This window comes from Sinohyriopsis cumingii, chromosome 19 (assembly GCF_028554795.1).
Source record: "Sinohyriopsis cumingii isolate HCF-2022 chromosome 19, ASM2855479v2, whole genome shotgun sequence".
NCBI classification, from domain to species: domain Eukaryota; kingdom Metazoa; phylum Mollusca; class Bivalvia; order Unionida; family Unionidae; genus Sinohyriopsis; species Sinohyriopsis cumingii.
In genome coordinates this window covers 46,482,627-46,507,383 of record NC_142979.1, presented here as the reverse complement: position 1 = coordinate 46,507,383, position 24,757 = coordinate 46,482,627, and the positions used below count along the sequence as shown (strand labels likewise).

The following is a 24,757-nucleotide window of genomic DNA, read 5'->3' as shown; positions in this document are numbered from 1 at the left end:
TCTGACCGGACAGTGTTAAAAATATAGTTCGTGCAGTGCACGTTTGTGTCTTTGCAAGCAAATTCTTTGTATGCGCATAGTTTTAGCATCATCTTCCAAATAGAATATAAATATATTGGAAATGTGTCAGGAGCTAAATATGTCTTGTCACCGTACATTGGTCATGTCTATAAAGGATATGCTATCTATAAACATTTGGGACCAGTATTCAACAATTTACCAAAACACGTCATACCTACCGAAACTTCCTCTTGAGCTATTCAGGTATAATTCATTGGCTATACGTGTAGCAACTACAGCAGCGTTTTCCGTAGATCTGCAGGTATAATGAGCCCGTAAACCTGGCAATGGAATCATAAAAATCAACACTTCCATGTCACAACACAAATGCTGCCTCTGCTGTGTAGTAAATCACTTTTATTTAAGATAAAGATTGCTAAGAGTTGTTTAAAGAGAAAGAATTGAATATGGCAAGAACAATGTGCATTATCGTGCAACAAGAAAATGAAAACAAACATTACAAGACCCTGCATAAACGGGTCAGATTCTTAGGGTTAGTGCACTCAGAGCTAATTATGTTTGTATGTTGTTTTAATCTTCTTTCTTTTCTGGTTTTGTATTTGCTTTTCTTTATCTAAGATAAATCGTTAAACCTTTCTCTAATAAAATGACCCATCCATATGTAATACATCAGTCGTTAATTGTTATTTCATATAGCAAGCTGACAATCTGGTGATTCCGTACAGTCCATTAATGTATTTAGATAGAAGCTCATGACGGAATTCGTAAATATCCTCATGTACGAAACACATCTATTGTGCTATTGTAGAGTTCGTTGGTTGACACTAAAAATAATTCTGTATGTCCCAAAGATATTCCACAAAATCTTAACTTTATTCATTATCACTGAGTTGTTCTTTTTAACTGCATTATTGTTTCGTAATATTTATTAACATATACAACATGCTACTTAATGCGACTTGATTTGTTTACACTGGTGGCATGTACTGTACCTTAAACGAAAGATGCACAAAATAGTTTTCAAAAACATGATAACTGTGGACAACGGTACATCACGAACAAGGAAGATGTCTTTAAAATATTATAATGAACTATCAATTATAACTAAGGACACAAGTAACCATTGACACCAACGTGAAGACTGTCGAGAATGTGATATCATAGACAGCAATATAATTACAAATAAAATGCACTATTGATAAGCCGTAAGGAGGCACACAATAGTTGACAACATTATGGAGACTGTTGACACTGATACATTATGTACAATTAGGACATTATTTATACAAATAATCTGAACTGTCATGCAAACTAACGACACATATAGCTATTGACAAAAATACACGGACACTGTGGACAATGAAATATCTAAAATGAAGAAGACACGTATGAGGCCCTACATGAACAATTTAGAATCAGATGGTTAGTGCGATCAGCCAGTGTTTTTTTTTAAATCTTAGATAGATCACTGACCCTTACAAGAATCAAAAGATGATCACATTATGATTATACATTCCTTTGGTAATGTATCTACTGTTAGTAGCATCTTCATATTGCAAGGTGGGGGCCTATTAGTTCAAACTCATGTATACATAAAATACGAAGGCATTACATAAGTTATGATATCTCAAGCTATCATTATTATTGCGTTTATTCAGGTTGGATTGAATATTTAGAGCCCCATATTTCTGAAACATAGGACACCACTGGTTTAACTATGCTATCAAAAAGTTTAATAGTATCAAAACTACAGTCGAATAATTTCAAAGATATAGCATACAAACCTACGTCCCATACGCAAAGGAAGATACTTTGAACATGTGGTTATTACCCCTTTAGCAGTCGACCAAAAGACATCATTAAAAATTTAGCTTTCATCATCTCTACTTTAAAATGGATGAAACAGCTTGCTTAGTTCATCTACAAACAAATCTAATAAATCAAAAGATAAAGCCTGTACTAAATGAGCGTATTATGTTTGTTTGCAAAGTAGTTGCTCATATACTATACCATTTTAGACACGTTTGTCGTGCAGTATGACAGATATGGAAGAACACTGCACAAGTCTGACAATGTAAAGTTAATGGAGAAAGCAAATGTGTATATAATAATACATATTAATGACTTAGCATTTTGCAGCAGGAACCCGTATAGGATTGTCTTTCCAGTAAGTATCATAACCTTGTCTCAGTAGAAGCATGTTAAGATATTCTGTATCTGTACTGTATCTAGTACATCAAAATGTACTGTAGTATTCTTCCAATATCATTAAATATGAACTAACGTCGTCTACCTTTACACAGAATATGTATTATAATTTGTTCATACAAACGGAATTGATATAATCAATAATATTATGGTACAAATAGTGCCAGAGCAACCATGCAGTGAATCACAACATAAACATCTTCTTCCTTATAATTTTAATGAAATAAGTAGCAAGTACATGAAGCAAAATGTATTGGATTTTTACCTGTTTGTAATGCTGGGGTATGGGTGGAGACACGATAGAAGATTTCATACGTTTTTCTGTATATATCAGTATAATAATAATAATGAGGACTTTGTATAGCGCCTAATCTTTAGAAGCTCTAAGCACTTTACAAATTAGACAACACCTATAAGATAAAAAACACATAATAATATTATTACAAAAACAAACACCGTGAAATTAGAAAAAACATTAAAAACTAAAAAAAACATGCTGAGAATATTTCAGGTAGGAAACATTATTAGATCTTTAAGTTTGTTCTTGCAGTCGAAATAAGTGAGTTTTGAGAGCCCTCTTGAATGTGATCACTGTCTTTGTATCTAAGTTCAGTGGGCAATTCATTCCACGTTGCTGGGCCCTGGTATGCAAAAGAACGCTGTCCATATGACTTTGTTTTCATAGTGGGAATAATGAGTATACGATTGTCAGAGGACGAGCGTAAGTATCTTGCTGGTGTGTACACATGGGTGAGAACGGATAGGTATGTTGGACTAGAGTCCGACAGTGAAACGTAGCACAGAGAACAAATTTTGTGTTTGATTCTGGATCTAATGGATAGCCAGTGTAGAGTACAGAGCAGCGGGGAGGTGTGTTCTGATCGTGGTACTCTAAGTATGATCCGAGCAGCTGTGTTTTGAACTTTTTGAAATTTCTGGAGTAGATATTGAGATGAACCAGACATAATTGAGTTACAATAGTCCAGTCTTGAAAGGACTAATGAACACACAAGTGTTTTAGTGGCATCAACTGAAAGATATTTGCGAATTGAGCTGATGCGTCTCAGCTCAAGATATGCAGCCTTGCATATGTTCATGACATGTTGGTGCAATGTGAGAGTACTGTCCAGAGTAACACCTAGGTTTTGTACTGATTGTGTGAATTTAATGTTGGTGTTGCTGATATTTATTGTTTGAGGTAAAGGATGTGAATGAGAAAGTCTTTGTGTTGTGATCAGAATGGCCTCAGTTTTATCATCATTCATCTGCAGCTTGTTACATGTCATCCATGATTTCAAATCAGTAATACACCTCTCTACACCTTGGAAGGTAGCATCAACTTCAGTTGGGTGGCTAGATTTGCATATTTGGGTGTCATCAGCGTACAATTGGTGAGACATTAGATGATGATCTATGACACTTGAGAGCGACTGAGTGTACAGAATGAAGACAACAGGTCCAAGAACAGACCCCTGTGGAACACCACAGCATAGATCAACTGGGCTGGAGTGTATTCCATTTGCAGATACAATTTGGCGTCCTGTTGACCAAGTAGGACTTGAACCACAGTAAGGCTGTATCATGAATGCCAAATATGTGCTGGAGACTCTGGAGTAATATATCATGGTCTATTGTGTCAAATGCTGCAGACAAATCAAAGAGGGTGAGGACTGTAATCTTTCCGCTATCCAACGCAGAGAGAATGTCATTAACTACTTTTAGAAGAGTAGTTCTTGTATACGATGAGTGTTAAATGAACGTAAATATTTATTGTCTAGACTGGCTTTGTTTACCGGCGTAAGAACTATTACATTTTGATTCCTTATGCTACCGTGTAGGCAGCGGCACATTTAATTTGTTCACTTAGATTTGTAACAGTGCTGTATTTTCATTATTTATAGCAAACAATTTTGATTGTAAAGGTGCAAATATTTCGCAAAGAAACAGAAATAAAATATATGTGTGCTGGTTATTAGTTCACATCATGTATGTCAATAATATGTTTTTAAGGAAGCCGTTAATAATCAGGTTATCGAGCACATGTCTCTTCCGATACAAATCATATTATTAAAGACATTTGAATCTTCATGTCGTAATTCAGAAAGGATTGCAATTTAAAGAAGTAAAATATGCCCATTGTTTGTAATAGTTGATGGCGCGTTCTGACATTTAATAATGATACTCAGAGAAACTGCACAGAATAAGAAACGTTCTCACATGGAGATCTTGATTCAAGATCCTATCATTTCCATTTAATTATTGAGAACGTTTCTGTACACCGTTAGTTCCATGATCTTCGAAATTACGTATTAGCGCAAACCTGAGTGATTTTTATATTCCACTAAAGCACTGATTTATTTATTCACGGATCCTTCTTGTGCGATTTAATAATATTGGTAAACAGTGCTTAAAATCTAATTCTGTTATATAATTTGTGTTTCCTTATTACTTGCATGAGTATTTGTAGCTGCTGCCGTACATGCTGTGTGTAATCGATTTTCAAGGTTCGTGACTTCCATGGAGAGCAAAAGAAGTTTTTTTTATGAAAACCATATCTTGATATGACAATCCTTTTAGTAGGATTGTTATGCACATTTGATTTAATCTATGTTTGATTTAATTTATTTGTTTGTTTGTTTTGATTTTTTTTGTTTCATTACATGCTATTGTAAAGTTGTCCTGAACAGACTTCAGAGTTATTTTTGTTGACGTTAGCGACTTTATAGAGACATTGTATCTAATATTGACCTAGCTCCTGACCTTGATTCAGAACCAGTATAGGGTTCTTGTAAACAACTTTTCAAATTTTGTTTTAATTCTTTTCCAGAGTAAAAATCATTAGTTTTAGTCAAGGAAATACTGGGGAAACGTGATGTTAGGCATGCAAAAAGTTTCTAACTTGTTCTAGAAATATGATCATGTGACCTTCATACGGGAATCTGTTTTGCGTCTAAAATTAGTGTATAACTGTTTTATATAGACAATTTGGGCAGTCGGGCTTTAAACCATTGATACTTAAAGGTGTTTTGTTGTGGCCAGTTTGAGTTGAATTTTTATTTTTTCTTCAAATTATTTGGATTCCAAGAGATTCATTTTTCCGAAAATACATGTGCTCTAAATTAATTCTTGGATAAAAACAGTTATCGAAATGTAAACCAGAAGTCAAACACTGGAATATTATTTTCTGTGATTCAGCAAAGAACTTTTGACACGTCAGTACGACACATCATATGTTATCGCCTTCCATTTTGGATTTCATCTGGATTCGAACTCAGTTTCATTAGGACTTTTTATTATAAGGACGTCTATTTTCTAATTCTTGGATTATTCTTGGATCAGTTTTGGATTTAATTTGTAAAATCCGTAAGTTCTTTTTCTCATTTTTACCTTGTTTTTCTAGGGAAATAAATTATTTGTTAAATTTTACAAAGCTTGTTGTCTTCATTATTTTCTTGTTGCGTTATTTAATGGTGGCCATATTTTAGGACCAGCACTATTTTCATTCACAACTAAGTTATAATTAACATGATAAGAAGCCTTTAAGGGAAATCCCTAAGTTTATATCACCATATGTTCAGCATAAGTAACGATAATGAGATTTTCAAGTGGCTTCCATATTTTGACACCAATTTCATTTAAGGCTAGCCTGGCATCATAAGTCTTCTAGTGAAAATGCCATGTATGAGAAGTACTGATAAAGAAATTTCAAGCAAGGCTGATGAAGCGACCATATTGAATGTCAGATCGAAACCATTGTCCCTTAAGGAAAACATGTCTAGAATATGAAACAAGACACAGCAACCGTGATATGCCACAACGTTTTTTCAAGTTTAGCTAAGCAACTGGTACTTGATGATTGGATCTTAAGGGTGATAACAATTATTGAAGACCTAAAGTTTTATAGCACAGATCTGTTTACAAATTTTACACTGGGCAAAAAGGACATAGTTATGGACGTGCGAATAGCTAGCTTTTGGGGGAAAGAGACACTCCAAAATCACGTGAGAAGCACCAAAGTTCGTCAAAATGGAACTTTTTTCAAAATTATGTTTTTACATTCTTGTAGGCTTAATTTGTTAGTAGAAGCAAGTCTTGATACTTTTTCCAAACAAGCACGTACTCAATTGGAGACGTGTCCTCAGCATGAAGATGTATATTCTCATGAATAACCCCTATTTGCACCAAATACAAATGCACACACACACACACACACACACATATATATATATATATATATATATATATATATATATATATATATATACACAAACACATCTCAGCCATCGTCTTATATACGTACCTATGACTACTCCCGGCAGATAAGACTGCCCATTGAGGTTTTTTATTGCCCACCTAACAGCTTCCAACCGTTTTACAGATTGTGTTTCAACCGTTCCGCATGTACCGTTGTCATTGGAGAAGGCAGATAAAATAATATCAATGTATACGTTCCCTTCATACACAATTTGAGCGTCTGGTGTACATGTCACAGTGTATGACAGGAGCAAAACTCCCAACAGAGAATAGGTCGATATATCTAGCAAGCAACTGAAAATAAAAGCGATAATAGTTAAATATAATACGTTTTATAATGTTGGTTCACTTTCAAAATTTGTACATTTTGAGAATGCTACGAGTATAAAGGATATGTTTCAGGTCTCTGTTACTAGGGATATTATTTTATATAACCAATATATTACTAAATCAAGCCAAACTCATTTGTGTGAGTATTTATTCTAGCATTCACTCGTCCGATACTGTAAGAGCCGTAATTTAGGTGTTTAAATAAGTTTGACAAGTAATTTCAGTAGAGCATATGTTCCTCACTAATGAATTAGTTGTGTGTAGCTTACTGTACATTATGAAATAAAATAGTTTTCGTGCAAACCAGACACAACTGCTACCTTAGGCAAAGATGGAATAATTAGACTGTGTATTTATAAACACCTATTTACAATGACGTTTGTCTTATTTGAATTTCTTTTTGTTTTGTTTATTAGAAGACCATTTTTGTTGTGCGCTTTACTTACCGATTTTACCTGTATATATTGTCTATTAAACAATAGAGATCGTTTCCTTAAGACATCGGAGCATTTCTGCAATCTTTTGATTGAGACGAAACAAACGGTCGAAAGACCAGCTGTATAGCAACGACAAAAACAAAAACAGTGGTTGGGGAAAATTCAAAACTTAGATAAAATCTAAACGTCAATAGTAATTTGAAACGTATCGAGCCAGTTATCCCCCGCTCCAACTACGACAAAGCAAATAGTAGGAGCGGCGAATTATCAGCTGTATAGCAAAAACTCAAAATGAACAGAAGCTTGGGACAAAGCATACTGAACGAATAAGTTAACAAATAATAACGCAATACTAACATCACCATTAGGAGCAGAGTATGAATTACATATAGGAAAGGACTGACAAACGATATCAACCGCTCGGATACGGAAAGCTTACCTAACAAAAACGAATTCAAAACATATCAAAACATGGACATATTAAATGGGAATCAGTAACTATCCTAACCAAATGATTAATCAAGTAAGGAATACTATGGCAACCGGACACTGAACAAGGAACCATCATGGCGCACAAGAGCAGTGATAAAGAAGATCAGGGCACAGGCAGAATACAACAGCAACGCAGGACAAGGGAACATAGAGAAAAAGAAGCAGTAATAAAGTAGATCCAGAAAATAAGGCAACATCACAGCAGGAAAAGGTAGAAGAGGAAAAGTAACATCCTTAAAGAAAACCATGAACATAAGTAGCAGTAATAATAACGATCAGGACAAGAAAGAAACATCCCAGTTGGACAAGTGGGAAAGACAGTAGTAGTAGAAATAAATAAGACCATCAATAAAAGAAGAAACAACGGAAATGCAGTACTAAAAAGGCAGGAAAGAAGCAGATACCGAGAAAAAGGAAGGAAAACAGAAACTAATTATTGCCAAAGTAAACAATAAATATAATCGGCTAAACCGCAAACCAACAGAAAAATAAATTGCCATCCTCATTAAATAAAACCAGTGCCCACACCTGAATATCACTCCCACCGTCCTCCACCACAAAAGAAACACACTTATCAATAACACACCAGCAGAAAGCACATAACGTACATTTACATCTTTAACTTGCATACAGTATAACACCCACGCATCCCCTCGCACCGAAAAACAAAACCGTACACATATCATATAGCGCTATGATTCTGGACCCAAGAAAGCCCTTTTAGGCTACACCTTGATGGGCCCTGAAAGGACACCGATTGAATCTTTTACAAACTCACGGCATCGAAACACCCGAATTGAGATAGCAAAAGTCTAAGTCTGCTGTAAGTCAAACCGATTAGGCAAATCTTTCGGAAAACACAAGTACACGAAAAATAATAAGTATTACAAAACAGGAAAATTCACAACAGATGAATATTCGACTCGGATGTGACTCATACATGTTTGGCGTTAGGTTAGGGAGCAGTCCACCTACAATAGGTAGCTGGACATAAATTTGAAGCAAATACAATTCTGCTGATTGTGTGAACGGTCACAGCCTTGGTAAGAAGAAAACAGACGGCGGCATTTGATGCGCCCTTGCTTTCCGCTGTTTATTCTGGTGGCATGGTAATAGCGTTAAAGGCACACATTAAATAGCACCCATGCACACTAACGAATCATGCATGCTAATATGCGTTTTGCGACCTTAATCCAACAACAACAGGTTTCTTTTATTCAAGCACATATGTTTACTTTCAAGGCCAAAAACTCAAAATTCTTTTGGCGAAGATTTCTTATCTCCTAAAGTACTACATTTCCACGGATTTCAAATACCTGTACAAGTTAAACTAGTATAGGATAGCAACGTCGATTCTAGTACATGCATATGAGCTGGATATATATATATATATATATATATATATATATATATATATATATATATATATATATATATATATATATATATATATATATATCCGAAACAATGTTTCAAAAATGTTAACGATGAATGTGCCAAATCTGCTGGTTTGAGGCAGTCAACAAAACATCTGTTTTAGTTCATTCAAAAACAAATTTGATCAAACAGAACCAGATTTCATATCAGAAAAGATAAAGTCATTTACCAAAAATTGATGTTTTGATTTACCTTGAACGTCAATAAAAAATCTATAAGTTTTTAAAGGTGGTTTTATTTAAAGCTATAGTCTACCATGTGTCACCCGTTCTCATTGCTAATAATATTAACAATGCAACCGCAGCCAGGGCCTGAGAGACAGAAATGATCCCCTCCCAAAAAATCTCAGCATGTTGCGGCTCTGAAAGGCACAGTAATCCAGCCTCAGAATCGGAGAGCAATTGACGTCATATTCTTGATTAATAAATGCACATTGTTTTTCTCCGTTAACTTTACATTGTCAGAATCGTTCAGCATTGCACTCACGTACACTTCCTATTGCACTCACGTGTGCCCAATAGTGTATTCGGAAATACTTTGTAAACAAATCATCTACACTAACGTAGTAGATATTTTACGTTCTGGTTGATTAAATTTGTTTTTGAATGAACTAAAACAGATGTTTTGTTGACTGCCTCAAACCAGCAGATTTGGCACATTCATCGTTAACATTTTTGATACATTGTTTCGGATTTAGGCTATAGAAAGACGCCAGACAGGTGTGGGTCCCTACAAATAACATGCAAGTGACAAGACATAAACTGTAGTCTTTAGCTGGTAATAAAAGTTGGAAAAATATGCTTACAGTTTTACATCCTAAATTTCCTCAAAACGTACTTTCTTAGTACCTCAAATCCGAATTACTTGAGCCATGTCATGGGTTTTCAAGCTTGATTACACATTTCAAAATTGTACTGTAATTTCGACTATATTCCAAGTGCAATTACATCCTCCTTACTGCACTCAAAATGAAATAAACTTTATATTCCATAGAGTCATTTTGATAATCGCAATTAGAAGATTTCATATTTGTTCCACATTATGATTTCAAACATTCAATGACAGAACAGAAGCACGCTTGTAGATGTCAACACGCTGCTCTCTTGCGCTGAAATCAAATCTACTTCCTGTAGAATTGACGCCGATAAATCCAGCCATTATCACAAAATTTAGCAGAATCCACAAAATACCAATATCTGTTCATTCCATACTAAATGGAAAAGTTGTTGCAATGCGTATTCATTAACAATATTAATTAAAATTTCAATTTTAAGTAGACCGAAACGCCATTTTCCTTAAAAAGTTCTGTCTAGCCCGCGACTAAGTTCAAATTTATCTGAGCGGAGTTATGTGCGCATTAATAACGTTTTTGTTGTATGCTGATGAATCTGCGCTTGTGTATTTATTTAGGATAACGGCATACATTCAGTTACTTTGTTTCTTGTAGTGTATTTTTTGTTTATATAATTAAGCCTTAGGTAGAATAAGAAAATGAGCATGTAATAAAAAGGTTACTGCATGTGTATGTGAAATGAACTCATTTTGTCGGATGGATATACTGCACTCCGAAGGTCGTAGAGTATTTCCATCCGAAAAACTCGTTCATATTTTCCCATAACCTATAATTACCTCAACACTCTCTCAAAGAAATAAGTTAATAAATCGTATCCTACTGATGGAAGTTAATCCGCATGTGACGCAAAAGTTACAGTTTTTCTCTGAGAATGATACGCGCAAAAATTATGCATGACTCCTTCGACTGGACAGGCCAAGACTAGGCATAATCTAATATAATTATTTCTCACTTACTGTCTGCTGTCTTTTAGCTCATCGTCCCATAATTGTATTTTAAGTGCCAATGCCTCTTAAAAAATTACAAGAATAACATAATTTGTATGAGCATGAGACTCGTAGCACTTGTACTGAATTGTGTTAAAACGTGTGCTAAAATTGCATTTCACCAGTAATACCGAGGAAGGTTAATCACAAATCACAAGAAAAAACTTTTACCATTGAGGTAACTCTGGCTGGAAATCAAAAGGGATTTGAAAGGGTAAATATCATTGTGAAAACATTTGTAAATATTATTATTCAAAAACAATATAGCTGCCTTGGATGTTTCACACCTAAAACATATTAAACTTAAAGTCACCATACGCATGAAAAAGAAACAAGAAAACTTTGCCCGAATCGGTTTATCATTATGATGCCCCTATCTTGTGAGAAGTCCTCTTTCATATATTCAGCTTGAATGTTTCCAACACCAAAGTTTAAAATTATTTTAGGCCAAAGAAACAAATAATTAACTTGTGTTTTATTAATTTAACAGAGGAATAAAGATGCAGCAGATTAAAACAGACTGATCCGTTTTTCTCTAACATCTAACATCTAATGTTATAACAACATCTGGAGACAAGAGACGTAACTAAAAGTAGCATCATTACACTAAGATGACTGATAACCCTTTCTAGGTCTGGTGTGTTTGGAAAACTACTCAGAGGCGACTGAAACTTAAACTGTGCAGAAATATTCTCGATTCTCGAACTCTGAGTTCATCATCAGTTACTTTTTTCAACAGTATGGTCATCGCTGGCTTGAAGCTATAACAGCCCTAACTGTTTAGCCATACAAAATAACATTTCCTTTGGTTTCGAGAGGATTTCCACCGATTATATCGGCAGGTTGAAATTGTTAAACGTCACTTAAGAATTTTTATAAATTTAAAATGCAAGGAACAAGATACTGTAAATTAGTAAAGAACTGGGATACATGTTTTAGTTATGTTTCCAATTTTATTTACGCTAAACATGAAAATCAAATAGCAGAATTAAACTGTATTAATGTTATCATGGCTACAGATAAAAATTTGAACCTTTGGGGTTACATTTCAAAGTTTATATCAGAGTTTGAAAATTTACATTTAGAATGAAATTAATTTACCAAATTTTGTGACAGCGATAGTGTTTTTATAAACATAAATACAATCTCATGCGTATTTCAAATGTTGTGACCGTGGTGTATATGACACTGAACTGTAAATAATACTACTTTCATTTTATTGAATAATTTCGCATATTTTGTATGTTCTTCAAACAATTGCTGTTTTATCGACAATGAATACAATATTTTAAAATTCATATCTTGTTTGATTTGTTGCTGAAATGGTTTGTTAATTGACCGAAAACACTATTAATTATACGCATTGGAATATATCTTTAAATGTGCATGTTTGGGGAGAATTTTGAATTTTTTGTATCATACAGTAGTTAATAAATCAACTTTGAAAATATTTTCCTGGGTTTCAAAAATATGAAGCTGTTCGCTTTTCTTAAATGGAATTCTGGTTGGCAAATCAATTGGAAATCACTATATTTTGTCAAAAGCGTTGGGTTATGCTCCCATCCCCACCCCCGCCTTATCCCCTCAGCCTCCAAGTATTCTTCATTAGACAAGAAGAGATTCTTGGAGAGTCCCTGTTGAGACTTGTGGTGCTTGCTAGAATCGATATTTAATAGCTATTACGCAAAAATATTAAATGCCGACTATTCATTATAGCTTTATTTGTAAATAATGGATTATTTTTATTTGGTAACATGATCATGCATTCTTTTGAGGAGTATTTATTGCCTTCATTATATAATGTTTTACACTATAATTTAGTCCCATATTTTATTATTATTTTCGAGTTTTGTGCATTATTATTTATTATTGTGTATGTTTATTCGTTTATAGTATATTTAAATGCAAGCAATCAACAACTGGGATAAAGCCGACACCAGGTCTCCGATTTCTTTCAAATATGAATGTCCGTGATTATTATTTATACCTAAGGGATAAAGGTGACAGTGTTATTGGAATTTACAGCAAAAGCAATGTGTACAACCAACGCTACAAAACTAGAACCAAAATACAACATGCCGTTTGAATTTTAATTTGTTAAATTTATATTTTCAGCAAATGGAATCAATAAGAACTTTGTCAGTTGTATATAGGGCGGACATGAATCCAATTTACGTACACAATTGAACAAGTTGGTTTTGCATTGACAATACATGAATACGACATTGACAATACATTAATACGACATTGACAATACATGAATACGACATTGACAATACATATGTTGACATCCATTGACAATATATTAATACGATATTGACTATACATGAATGCGAAATTGACAATACATGAATACGACATTTGATAGAGCACCAAATACTCAGTCCGACATAGTTTGTATTGATTCAAAAATTTGGAGACTAATAAATAAATAAGGCACACTTATGAGGAATGGTATTTTACGCAGTCTTATTATCAAAATAGGAATCAATGTGAGTCACATCCATGACTCACCATGGTATATGTCATACCTTTGGTTGTATATTATCACCCTTATGACGTCCACATCCATTGCCTATCATTATTTTAGTTATATATTATCGCTCTCTTCACGTCTGCTCCATTGTTTATCATCCGTTTGGTTATGTATTATCACCCTCATGACGTCCATTTCCTTTGTCTATCATCCTTTTGGTAATATATTATCACTTTATGACGTCCATTTCCATTGTCTATCATTCTTTTGGTTACATACTATCATCCTTTTCACGTCCAGCTCCATGGTTTATCGTCATTTTGGTTATATATTATCACCCTCATGACGTTCATCTCCATTGTCTATCATTCGTTTGGTTATATATTATCACCCTTATGACGAAAATCTCCATTTTCTATCATTCTTTTGGTTATATATTATCACCCTTATGACGTCCATCTCTATTGTCTATTGTCCTTTTGGTTATATATTATCACCTTCACGATGTCCATTTCCATTGTCTATCATCCTTTTGGTGATATATTACCACCCTCATGACGTTATCTCCATTGTCTATCAATGTATATCATTCGTTTGGTTATATATTATCACCCTCTTCACGTCCTGCTCCATTGTCTATCATCCTTTTGGTTATATATTATCACCCGCACGATGTCCATTTCCACTGTCTATCATCCTTTTGGTGATATATTACCACCCTCATGACGTCCATCTACATTGCCTATCATCCTTTTGGTTATATATTACCACCATCTTTAAGTCCAGCTCATTTGTCTATTATCCTTTTTGTTATATATCATAACCCTTACGAAGTCCATCTCCATTGTACATCATCCTTTTTGGCTATGTATTACCACCCTCACGACGTCCATTTACACTGCCTATCATCCTTTATGTTATATATTATCACCCTCTTCACGTACATCTCCATTGTATGTCATCCTTTTGGTTATATATTATCACCTTTATGACGTCCATTCCCATTGTCTATCAACCGTTTGGTTATATATTATTACCCTCTTAAACTTCAGCTCCATTGTCTATCATCCTTTCGGTTATATATTATCACCTTTATGACGTCCATTTCCATCATTCTTTTGGTTATATATTATCACCCTCTTCACGTCAAGCTCCGTTGTCTATCATCCTTTTTGGCTATATATTTTCACCCTTATGACGTCCATCTCCATTGTCTATCATCATTTTGGTTATATATTACCACCCGCACGATGTCCATTTCCATTGTCTATCATCATTTTGGTGATATATTATCACGTTCATGACGTCCATCTCCATTTCCTATCATCCTTTTGGTTATGTATTACCACCCCCGCGACGTCCATTTCCATCGTCTATCATCTTTTTGGTTATATATAATCACCCTCATGACGTCCATCTCCATTGCCTATTATTATTTTGGTTACATATTATCACCCTCTTAAAGTCCAACTCTAGTGTCTTTCATCCTTTTGGTTATATATTATCACCCTTATGACGCCCACTTCCATTGTCTGTCATCCTTTTGGTGATATAGTATCACCCACGTCACGTCCAGCTTCATTGCCTATCATCCTTTTGGTTATATATTATCACCCTCACGACGTCCATTTCCATTGTCTATCATCCTTTTGGTTACATATTTCCACAATCACGACGTCAATTTCCATTGTCTATATTCCTTTTGGTGATATATTATCACCCTCATGACGCCCATGTACATTGCTTATCATCCGTTTGTTTATATATTAACACCCTCAAGACGTCCATTTACATTGTCATCATTTTGATTATATATTGCCACCCTCATGACGTCCATCTCCATTGCCTATCATTCTTATATTATTACGCTCTTCACGTCCAGCTCCATTGTCTATTGTCATTTTGGTTATATAGCATTACCCTTATGACGTTCATTTCTATTGTCTATCATCCTTTTTGTTATATATTATCTTCCTTATGACGTCCATCGTCGTTGTCTATCATCCTTGTGGTTATATATTATCACCCATATGACGTCCATCTCCATTGCCTTTCATAATTTTGGTTCTATATTACCAACCTCACGACGTACGTTTCCGTTGTCTATCATCCTTTTTGTGATATACTATCACCCTCGTGACGTCCATCTCCATTGCATATCGTCCTTTCGGTTATATATAACCACCCTCATGACGTCCATTTCCGTTGTCTATCGTCCTTTTGGTTATATATTACCACCCTCACGGCGTCCATTTCCATTGTCTATCATCCTTTTGGTTATATATTACCACCCTCACGACGTCCATCTCCATTGTGTATCATCCTTTTTGTGATATATTATCAACTTCATGACGTCCATCTCCATTGTGTATCTTTCTTTTGGTTATATATTATCACCTTCTTCATGTCCAGCTCCATTTTCTCTCATCATTTTGGTTATATATTATCACCCTTATGACGTCCATTTCATAGTCTATCACACTTTTGGTTGTATAATACACCCTCACGACGTCCATTTCCATTGTTTATCACCATTTTGTTATATAGTATCACCCTCATGACGTATCACCGTAATGGGTTCATATTATATCCTCCCTGTCACATAATATTTGTACAAAACACGTCATCAGTTTATAGATGTGCATATTTACAGGTTTACCTAGTGTCTCCGCTACCATCATCCGCGGTAATTATATGATTTGTGGTTGTGTGGGTTTAACGCGATTGTTGGCATATAATAAGAATTACATGGGGGCCAGTATATCTGGTGGAGTAAGAACCTAGGAAGAAAAAAAAGAACCACCGATGTGCGAGCAACAACTAGCAAGATGTCTCACATAACCAAGCCGAGACTCGAACTCACACGGACAGAGGTGATATGTCAGTGATCTATAAAGGCGAGTGACATAGACAACTTGGCCACCGGAGCCCCAGTTATTATGAATGTGCTTTAATTACTCTATTTGTATCAACTGCACTGATGTGTTTTTACATTTTACGTATTTTCTCAATGTCGCGGATAAGCCGAATGACAAAGACCTTTTTAAATTAAATGAAATTTCGATTGTTAAAATCAAAATTTCTTTCGACATTCTGCATCTGCTCCAAAATTCCCTTAAAATTAAGTCCCATGGAATATAACTGTTGCAAGCTGGAATGGTGAATCACAGAACAATGACAAGTTTAATAACAATGCATGATACGTTAAGTTTTGTCCATAATAACTTTCTTCTATATAAATTGTCTTTATTAACTGCAAACCAAAGTAAGGCTCACTCCGAATTTATACTAAGGGTACACCGTGCAATACTCACGCACACACACACACACAGAGAAAACACACACACAGACACACACACACACACACATACTCCGTTGCAATTCTTGCATCATCAATTGGCAAGACAAACATATCGATTTCTGGCTTGGAATATTCTCAAGTATCTTTGTGAATCATTGTTAGTGCTCCAAAACATATTTTTCTCTGACAATTGTTCCTTTTTATTTATTCAGTTTTGTTTGGAGTTCGACGTCGACTTTTTTTTTCCTTTCGGCGTATAGGAGGAACTAATTCCATCGCCAGGAGTTGAAAGGGACTGTATAGCGGTGTCTCGGAGACCCAGTAGTTTCTTTCCTGTTTATATCAGCACATTTTTCATGCTTGCACTAAGGCTTATTTGGGACCTTATTTGTTGATGTACACATCTTTTCCTTGTGTCAAAGGTCACATTTTTAAAACAAACATCATAGGAAACCAAATATTTTGTGCTGAGTTATACTTCATTTATTCTAGTCTTTGAAATTCCAAACAAATCAATAATCAAACATAATCCCTTCGTTTCCAGGTGTCACTTGCTCTGGAGCACATCCGATGTTACATAGTACGTTTGATTGTAAGCTTAGACTAGACGTGGTACATCTCGATCTATATGGGAGTATATTGATGCGTAATACATTTCAACATACGTTCTTTCATAGGTTTTCTTAGAAAGTATGTTCCATGACACTGTCATTCATAGCAGAATGTTTGGTAATGAGAAAATGGATGGTTCTTTTTCAATTCTTTTAGAAACTTTGCCATTGCTGAGGATGCCAACCATTTTTTTCAAGACATATTTTAAGGATCGTACTAACACACCTATGACACAAAACTTATATTAGCAAACTCAACTGAATGGGGATAAATGAGGGACATCTGCAAGATCCGCTTAATGTTGATCGACTTTAGTTTGACTACTGGAAACGTTTTGTTGAATGGTTCTCCATAATATTTATATCGACGATTTTGTCATACAACTTGCTTTTAAATGCACTATACAAGTTTTGAATTCCATTATAACCAGGGTTAAAAGAAGTATTCGTAGATGCTGGCTAAAAGTGTATATATGTGTTGCATGCTCAAAATAACGTCACCATTGCTCGATAGACCTCCTAAGTTGTGGTAACTTGGACTGCAATGCTTGACGTATCCTTCGAGCAATAGGAGTAGTAATAGTCCTCTGTTTTTAGCACTTTTTATAAATATCATTCTTAGTTTCTGTCTTCCCTTCGGTTGTTCCTTCTGCTAAAGGGAACATTGACATCACCTTTTGACTCATTCTTTTATTTCGTCTCTTTTGCGATTAGAAAAAGGCGACACCAAAGTGCGTCACACTACGAACAAGGGTGTCACACTAGGAAGAGTAAAAAGTGCAGATGGAGTTTGAATCCTTCTTTCTTTTTACGCTTCTATCGCTCCACCTTTATTGTCATGCAAAAAAAGGGATCGAGGTGACTGGGTGCCGAGTAGGAGACTTCGCCTTCTCTGTTGCTATCAATTAAAATTTTTATCAAGACCGACTCGGTATCTCGACCGTGGGTCATGTAAATGTATCGTTATAAATCCATGCAGGGATAATTGAGTCTGACGAAATAAATTTTTAAACTTAATTATATCCATATCACCGTCAGACCAGTTCTGATAAATATATCGTAGCGTGTGTACACCAACTCTGTTAAACACAGCAAGAATATTACAATTTTCTCTGATTACTGATGGTATTTGTGTACATTTTTGAGCAACATAAATCACACCTGTACTTTTATGTCTTCCGCGCGAGAATATCCGAGCAGGATTGGATTGTTTATCCAACATTACATCATCGTACACGACTAAATTGCTAACAGATCCGTCAAGATCATCCACAGACGTTGATTCGTCAATATTAGTGATAAAATTAATAACATCCTGGTCGTTTTCATTCAACGATTTTGCGCTTTCGTTAAAGTCTTTCAGCACTTCATAGCATCGCTGATCATAGCATCGGAGATACCAAATATAACTCATCCCATTTTAACCACCGCATTATCAGATTAAGTAAAAGTTGTGTTTTACCACTCCCAGATGGACCTATTATGATCATTTGGATATAATTTGGTAATGCTGGATGATGGTTGTCCGGTTCTCGCTTTTTTGTCGCCGAAAAATCAATTATATCCATGATGTAGAAATATAATAAATAATATGGATTTATATTGTGTGAAATGCAGGACGCGTACTCCCACAAGTGGACTAACAACCATCACAAAAAAACCAGATCAGCAGTTACAAGTAAGTGTGAACGATGTGGTATACATTTTTTACAATTTATTTCTAATCCAAACAATATATTAAAAAGGAGGAGGTGATGTTGCCGCTGAGTTAGCAAAACTACCAGGAACTCAATGGGGGAAATACCCAGGAGAAAAACACACTCCAGGATATAATTATTGTGGTCCTGGTGCTCGACTTGATATCCGACTTGACAGCCAAGATCAACCAAAACCCGGTGAGTATCCAGTGAACGCTATTGATAAAGCGTGTCACGCTCATTATGTAGCTTATAAAAGTAAAAACAAGATAGACATGTCGCAGATGTGAAATTAATACACGCGCTAAATTCCATAAAAAAAATAAATCTTTCAAATAATCATTAGCTAATTGGTTGGTGAGATCTGCGATGAAGGGCAAGCTTGTATTAGGAGCTGGTAATTAATCAACCGATTATTATCATGATGGAGTCGATTTATTATAGCCCAAGAGGATACTGGAAAGGTAGATCAGCGATTAGCAAACTCACCGAAGCAGCATGTGTTGAACGTGTTGCTGATGAAAAATGGTTAGCACGACAGGCAATATGACAAATTTGTCTTTTCTGTCCACGGTAAATTGTTTTGGATTATTACTCGAGTACTGCCACAACATTATTGTATTACAGTTCCTCACAATAATTATTCTGCTGTTGTTTTAGCGTATGCCAAATTCAATATCTAGATCAAAGTCTCGTTTTTTGTCACTTTGTTTATAACCAACTATTTTTTTCTTACGATATCACTATCATTGAAAACATAATTGATGGCTTATGTAACGTCTATGACAATTCTCTGCAGCTGAGATATTTTTCTGACTCGAGACACTGCGAGATAAACTAAGTTTGACCATTCGACTTGATCATCGACAATCCAAACTCGAGTATCAGACATGGTTAATCCTTGAGATGAATGAATTGTCATTGCGTATCCCAGTGTCCACGGGGATTTATCCGTACTCAACGCATCCTCAACAACACTGACATCAACTGCTACAACATTATTTAATACGAGATTCTGTTTCTCAGTCTGTCATGGTATTTCATCGTCTATATTCTGTCGTCGTGTATCAGCTGGTCTATAACACAATGGTACACGTAGATCTAAAAAAATTCTTTATGGAATTGAAATAACCGCTGTTGAAGTGTATCATGAACTATCTGTCTACTTGCCACTATTAAATCATTTGGTCTCCACACTTGCAGAAAATCATTAATAGACGTTTCTGAAATTATTTTACGCATTATTTCACATTGAATTTTATTCGGTTGTAGTCTGATTAATTTGTAAACTCCCTTAATTCTACATCAAGAGATCTATGATCATTAGTTATCTCCTCGTAATAATCTACAAAATTCTTTAGCCACCCGTGTGGAGATAACCCAATAAATGGTGGTGGTTGACCGTGATCGCCGCACATTATCACAGCTGTATTTGTCAATAATAGCCAATCGAGAAACATTTTTAATATATCTAGCGACACTGTACATACCTCATCCTAAATGATCATCTTTGGAATATATTTCTCTCCCATTCGATCAGGAGTCCATGTGTCACTCTTGTATCGAAAAAAGCTATGATAAGTACATGATCGCACTCCTCGTTGTTTCATTTCTCTTGCGAGTCTATGTGTAGGTGTTAAAACAACCATATCATCTGAGTTCTGTCGAAATAATTCGATCACTCGAGTCGTCTTACCAGAACCCTCCCCCCCCCCCCGTCCATTTAGATGGACCGTCTTGTGTCTGGATACTGGATCATACACAAATGCCACAGACGATAATTCTGATGTCTGATCATTTTTTTATTTTTGTAATAAATATCTTTAATCGCAACATCTGCGGATTCAGAATAACTATATAACATTTCTTGTTATATTCTCCATTCCCCCCATGATGCACCAATACTTGTAAACTGAGTCAGCAATTCTGTATATTTTCTTTCGATATAAAATGAATCCGTTGCAACTCTAACTGCAGTGGTAAGAAATCTATTTATCATCGATAATAAATTTATAGAAACATTTGCGAGCATTGAAGATCTTAAATGAGTAAACTAAGGTGACTCACCATCGATATAACCAACAATTGTACCTAATCGTGTTCCGTTAGACAAGTAGGCGTTTTGCTGACTTACAAATATATCTCTCTTTGTTGCATCAGCGATTATAAAATCATATTCAGCATCGTCTAGAATTAATCGTTCATAATGTCGTTTATGACCATATGCCCCGCCTTGAGTAAATTTACCGATTATTCCTCTACCGTGATCGTTTGCGGTTTTATCATAATCAGGTGGTGGTAACGAAACTTCTTTCTCAGGACGGCATGATATAATTGCCTCACTTACAATCAACGATATTAACATCTTACAATCAAGCATGTATGGTAATAAAACTATTGGTGCCCAAAGTTTTTCTCAAAAGTGCCTGCCAAACTAAACATAACAGATCGGATGAGGACGTTCAGCAAAATCGAATGATACAATACGAGCGAATCCAGTTAGATCAAAATCAGATAGGTTCCATTTATCGATACTCTTGTCATCTCGTGTGTGGGGTGTCCAAATCTTTTAAATTATCCAGAACACTCTCCGTAACCAAGAAATCTTCCAAGATAACACGCGACCATATCAACCGAGATAACGTCACTATAATTATACTTAGTATTCCACAATCCACCGTGTCCGTATTCACAGCAACTTAGTTATACGTCCTCGAGAAATTCAAATCGTGTTGGCTTCCACGAATTTTTCTCTCTTGCAAAGTGAGCTGCAACTGACGGAACTGTAAAACAATTATTGAGTAATTGCTCAGTATTCTCTGCTGAAAATTTCTGCACAAGATATTTCATTTCTTCATGAAGAGATTCTTTACGATATATTTCGCCGTTAGGTCGTACAAATTGATCATATTTTTCATCATCGGAACTCTTAAATAGCCATATTGACACAGGATCGTTTTTGCTTATTTCGTGAATAAAATCAAACATCTTACAGTCCGATCTCGTGGAAATATTGTGACTGCGCTGGTCCATGCGTGCGCATTATGATCAATAATTTCAACTGGGTCTCCTCTCGGTTTATTCTTTGATTCATATAAAATATCTCCGGTTATTGTTGCTATTCTTATTGGAAATTTTAATTTATTATTAACTCGGCGACATCATTTATTGTAGCTTCGGTATCACTGACAGATTCGTCCCATTTGTTTTTTTTATCACGTCGTAGATCCGTTAACCCATTTCCACGCATCGCGTTTGTAAAATGTTCGATTACTCGTTCGGCTACACAGTTCAGCTTTGAAAATCTCATTGGTGTAAGATCATTAATGTTGGGTTTATCATTTAGCTGATAAATTCAATAAATAACCGCGGTCATAGGATACGCTTGAGCGTAATATGGTCTGTCAATTCTTGTCAGCATTCCTGGCTTGGAATTTTTACTTAGCACAGCGGTTTTTCCATTAGCAAGGACAGGGTCACGTTTATCACGCATAATCCGCTCAGAGGAATCTGTTTCTGATAATACAACAAATTTTTTTTTTCTGAAAAAATATATTTGATCGTTGAGATAATCGATAATGGTTTTCGCCTGCTCATCGTTCATTGTAGCATCAATGACTTTGTCGCTGACTTTGTCTTTGCGTATGACTCTGAATGTCGACCACGTCTGAGATGCCCCATCATCACGAAATTCTTTTTTAGCATTCCGAATATTATTAATCAGATTCTTCGACGGATCTGCCAGAGTTCGCCTCCGCAAGTCAGGAGTTATTCTGTCAAGATCGAATCTGGATTCAGGAAACGAAGTTTTCCAAGGACTAGTTGTAGATAATCTCCCAAACTCTTCCATATTATATTTCAGACAAGGATTTAAATAAAAAACATTATATATACAATGACGCAAATAAGGAATCAGTGCAAGTGGTTGATGGTAGGGTCTTCAACTCCTTGTAACAAATCCTGCGTAAATGAATTCTGAGGACAGCATTTGCAAAGCGTGCGAAGAGGGTGTCTTGGTCCAAAACCGTGCTTACTGTGTGGTGTTGTATTAAGAGGGAAAACGCAGTTGTGTGTGCAATGTGGTGGTAAAAGATAAAGAGAACTAAAGCGGTATCATCATTAAAAAATAACAACCCTGACTCTGTCAAGGACTATAAGAAACCCTGAAAACTATATAGCTAGATTTGAAGACAAAGTATAATTTAGACAAATAATATTCTATATAAATGGAGTAAAAGGAATTGTCAGACATCGTATCATTAAGAACTATGAAGCATCTCGTGATGGTGTAATCAGAAACTGTCAACTGAAAAATCAGTTGGTGTTGTTAATAATCATGGTTATTTAATGTTCAACGCTGGAGGAAAGAGGTATTACTGTCATAGGTTTGTGTACGAATGTCCCTTTGGGGTGATCAAAGACGGTCTTGTGATCGAACATATTGATTCAGATCACAAAAATAACTCTTTGGATAACCTTCAAGCTATTACAAAGAGCGAGAATTGCAAGTTCGGAAATAATTCCTAGGGTTGTCAAATCCATAAATACTACTGGTGAAGAAATAATATTTCAATCGATGATTGCAGCTGCCAAGTATTTCGGTATTTGCGCATCTTCCGTACAACAGGTCGCAAATAAAATATATAAATCAGCGTTTTCATACAAGGATGAAAACTGGATTTCATTTGAATACCTCCCGTTTGTATTAGATACCGACATACTTGATCAAAACAATGGAGACAACTCTGCTGCGGATATGTAACGCTGTTGATAGAGTTATTCCCCTTGACCCTGTCTTTGATAAATTCAACGGAAATGAATTTCAGGAATATTTGTAAATAAATATATTTTGTAGTTAATTCTCTCTGGAGTTACACTGGGGGGGATCGTGTATTCCTAAAGTCACAAAATCTAACAGTTGAAAAAAATCAATCTGTAATACTGCAATGTTAATTTGACAAACGCGGAAGTAATTAACAACGGTCTGTCGAGCCTGTGTGTTACACCAGGAAGTACAAACCATAGTATCTACTTGAAGCGTTGACAGTTGTCTCCGTTGTTTTATGTCAAGGACTGTTAGTACAGGTAGGTGTTATCGTTTATTTAAGATAAATGGAGTTTCATTTTTAAGAAACAATATTCTCGTTTTACTGAATCCGTCCGGTTTCCTGGTTCATCTGTATTTTTCTGCGATTATAATAAAGAAAAAATAAAATTACAAACAGCAATAATGCCACGCCCATCGAGTAAGCTATTTTTGAAGTTCCAAGTATTAGTTAGCTTATATACTGTAGGACCGGTTTTATTATTAGGAGTCCTCTTCTGACTGCTCGATCTTCAACAGACAAACACACCCACACCCCGCCGTGTCACCACATGGTGGACCTTTTGCACTCTCCCGGGGTTGATTTCCGGGGTGTTTGTGTGCAAAAATCTGTTGAATGTAGAGAATGGCTCCCGTGTATGTTGTGCTGTCCTTAATTAAAATTGTATATATTACATGTACTGTGCTGTCCTTAGAATTAAGGTTTACGGTAAATATATATTCTTGAGCCTGCTAGAATGTTATTTGACATCTAGTGTTTTCATGGGAGATTGTGCCGTCTTTTTATATACTACATGTCTTGTGCCGTCCTTACTGGAAACACGCCCTC

At 35.5% G+C, this 24,757-nt stretch overlaps 1 protein-coding gene across 4 annotated transcripts in view; it reads right to left on the bottom strand.

Moving 5' to 3' along the window:
• The window catches only part of LOC149775638 (uncharacterized), an 82,745-nt gene that overhangs the window by 29,041 nt on the left and 28,947 nt on the right, over nt 1-24,757 (bottom strand). For 3 of the 4 annotated variants that reach the window (XM_089943962.1, XM_089943960.1, XM_089943961.1), the window contains exons 2-3: nt 6,530-6,777; nt 240-341 (exon numbers count right to left, since the gene is read on the bottom strand). In XM_089943962.1, coding sequence (XP_089800088.1) covers nt 240-341; nt 6,530-6,777 — 350 coding nt within the window. The remainder of the gene's footprint in view (nt 1-239; nt 342-6,529; nt 6,778-24,757) is intronic. The other variant, XM_089943963.1, reaches the window with a different exon arrangement.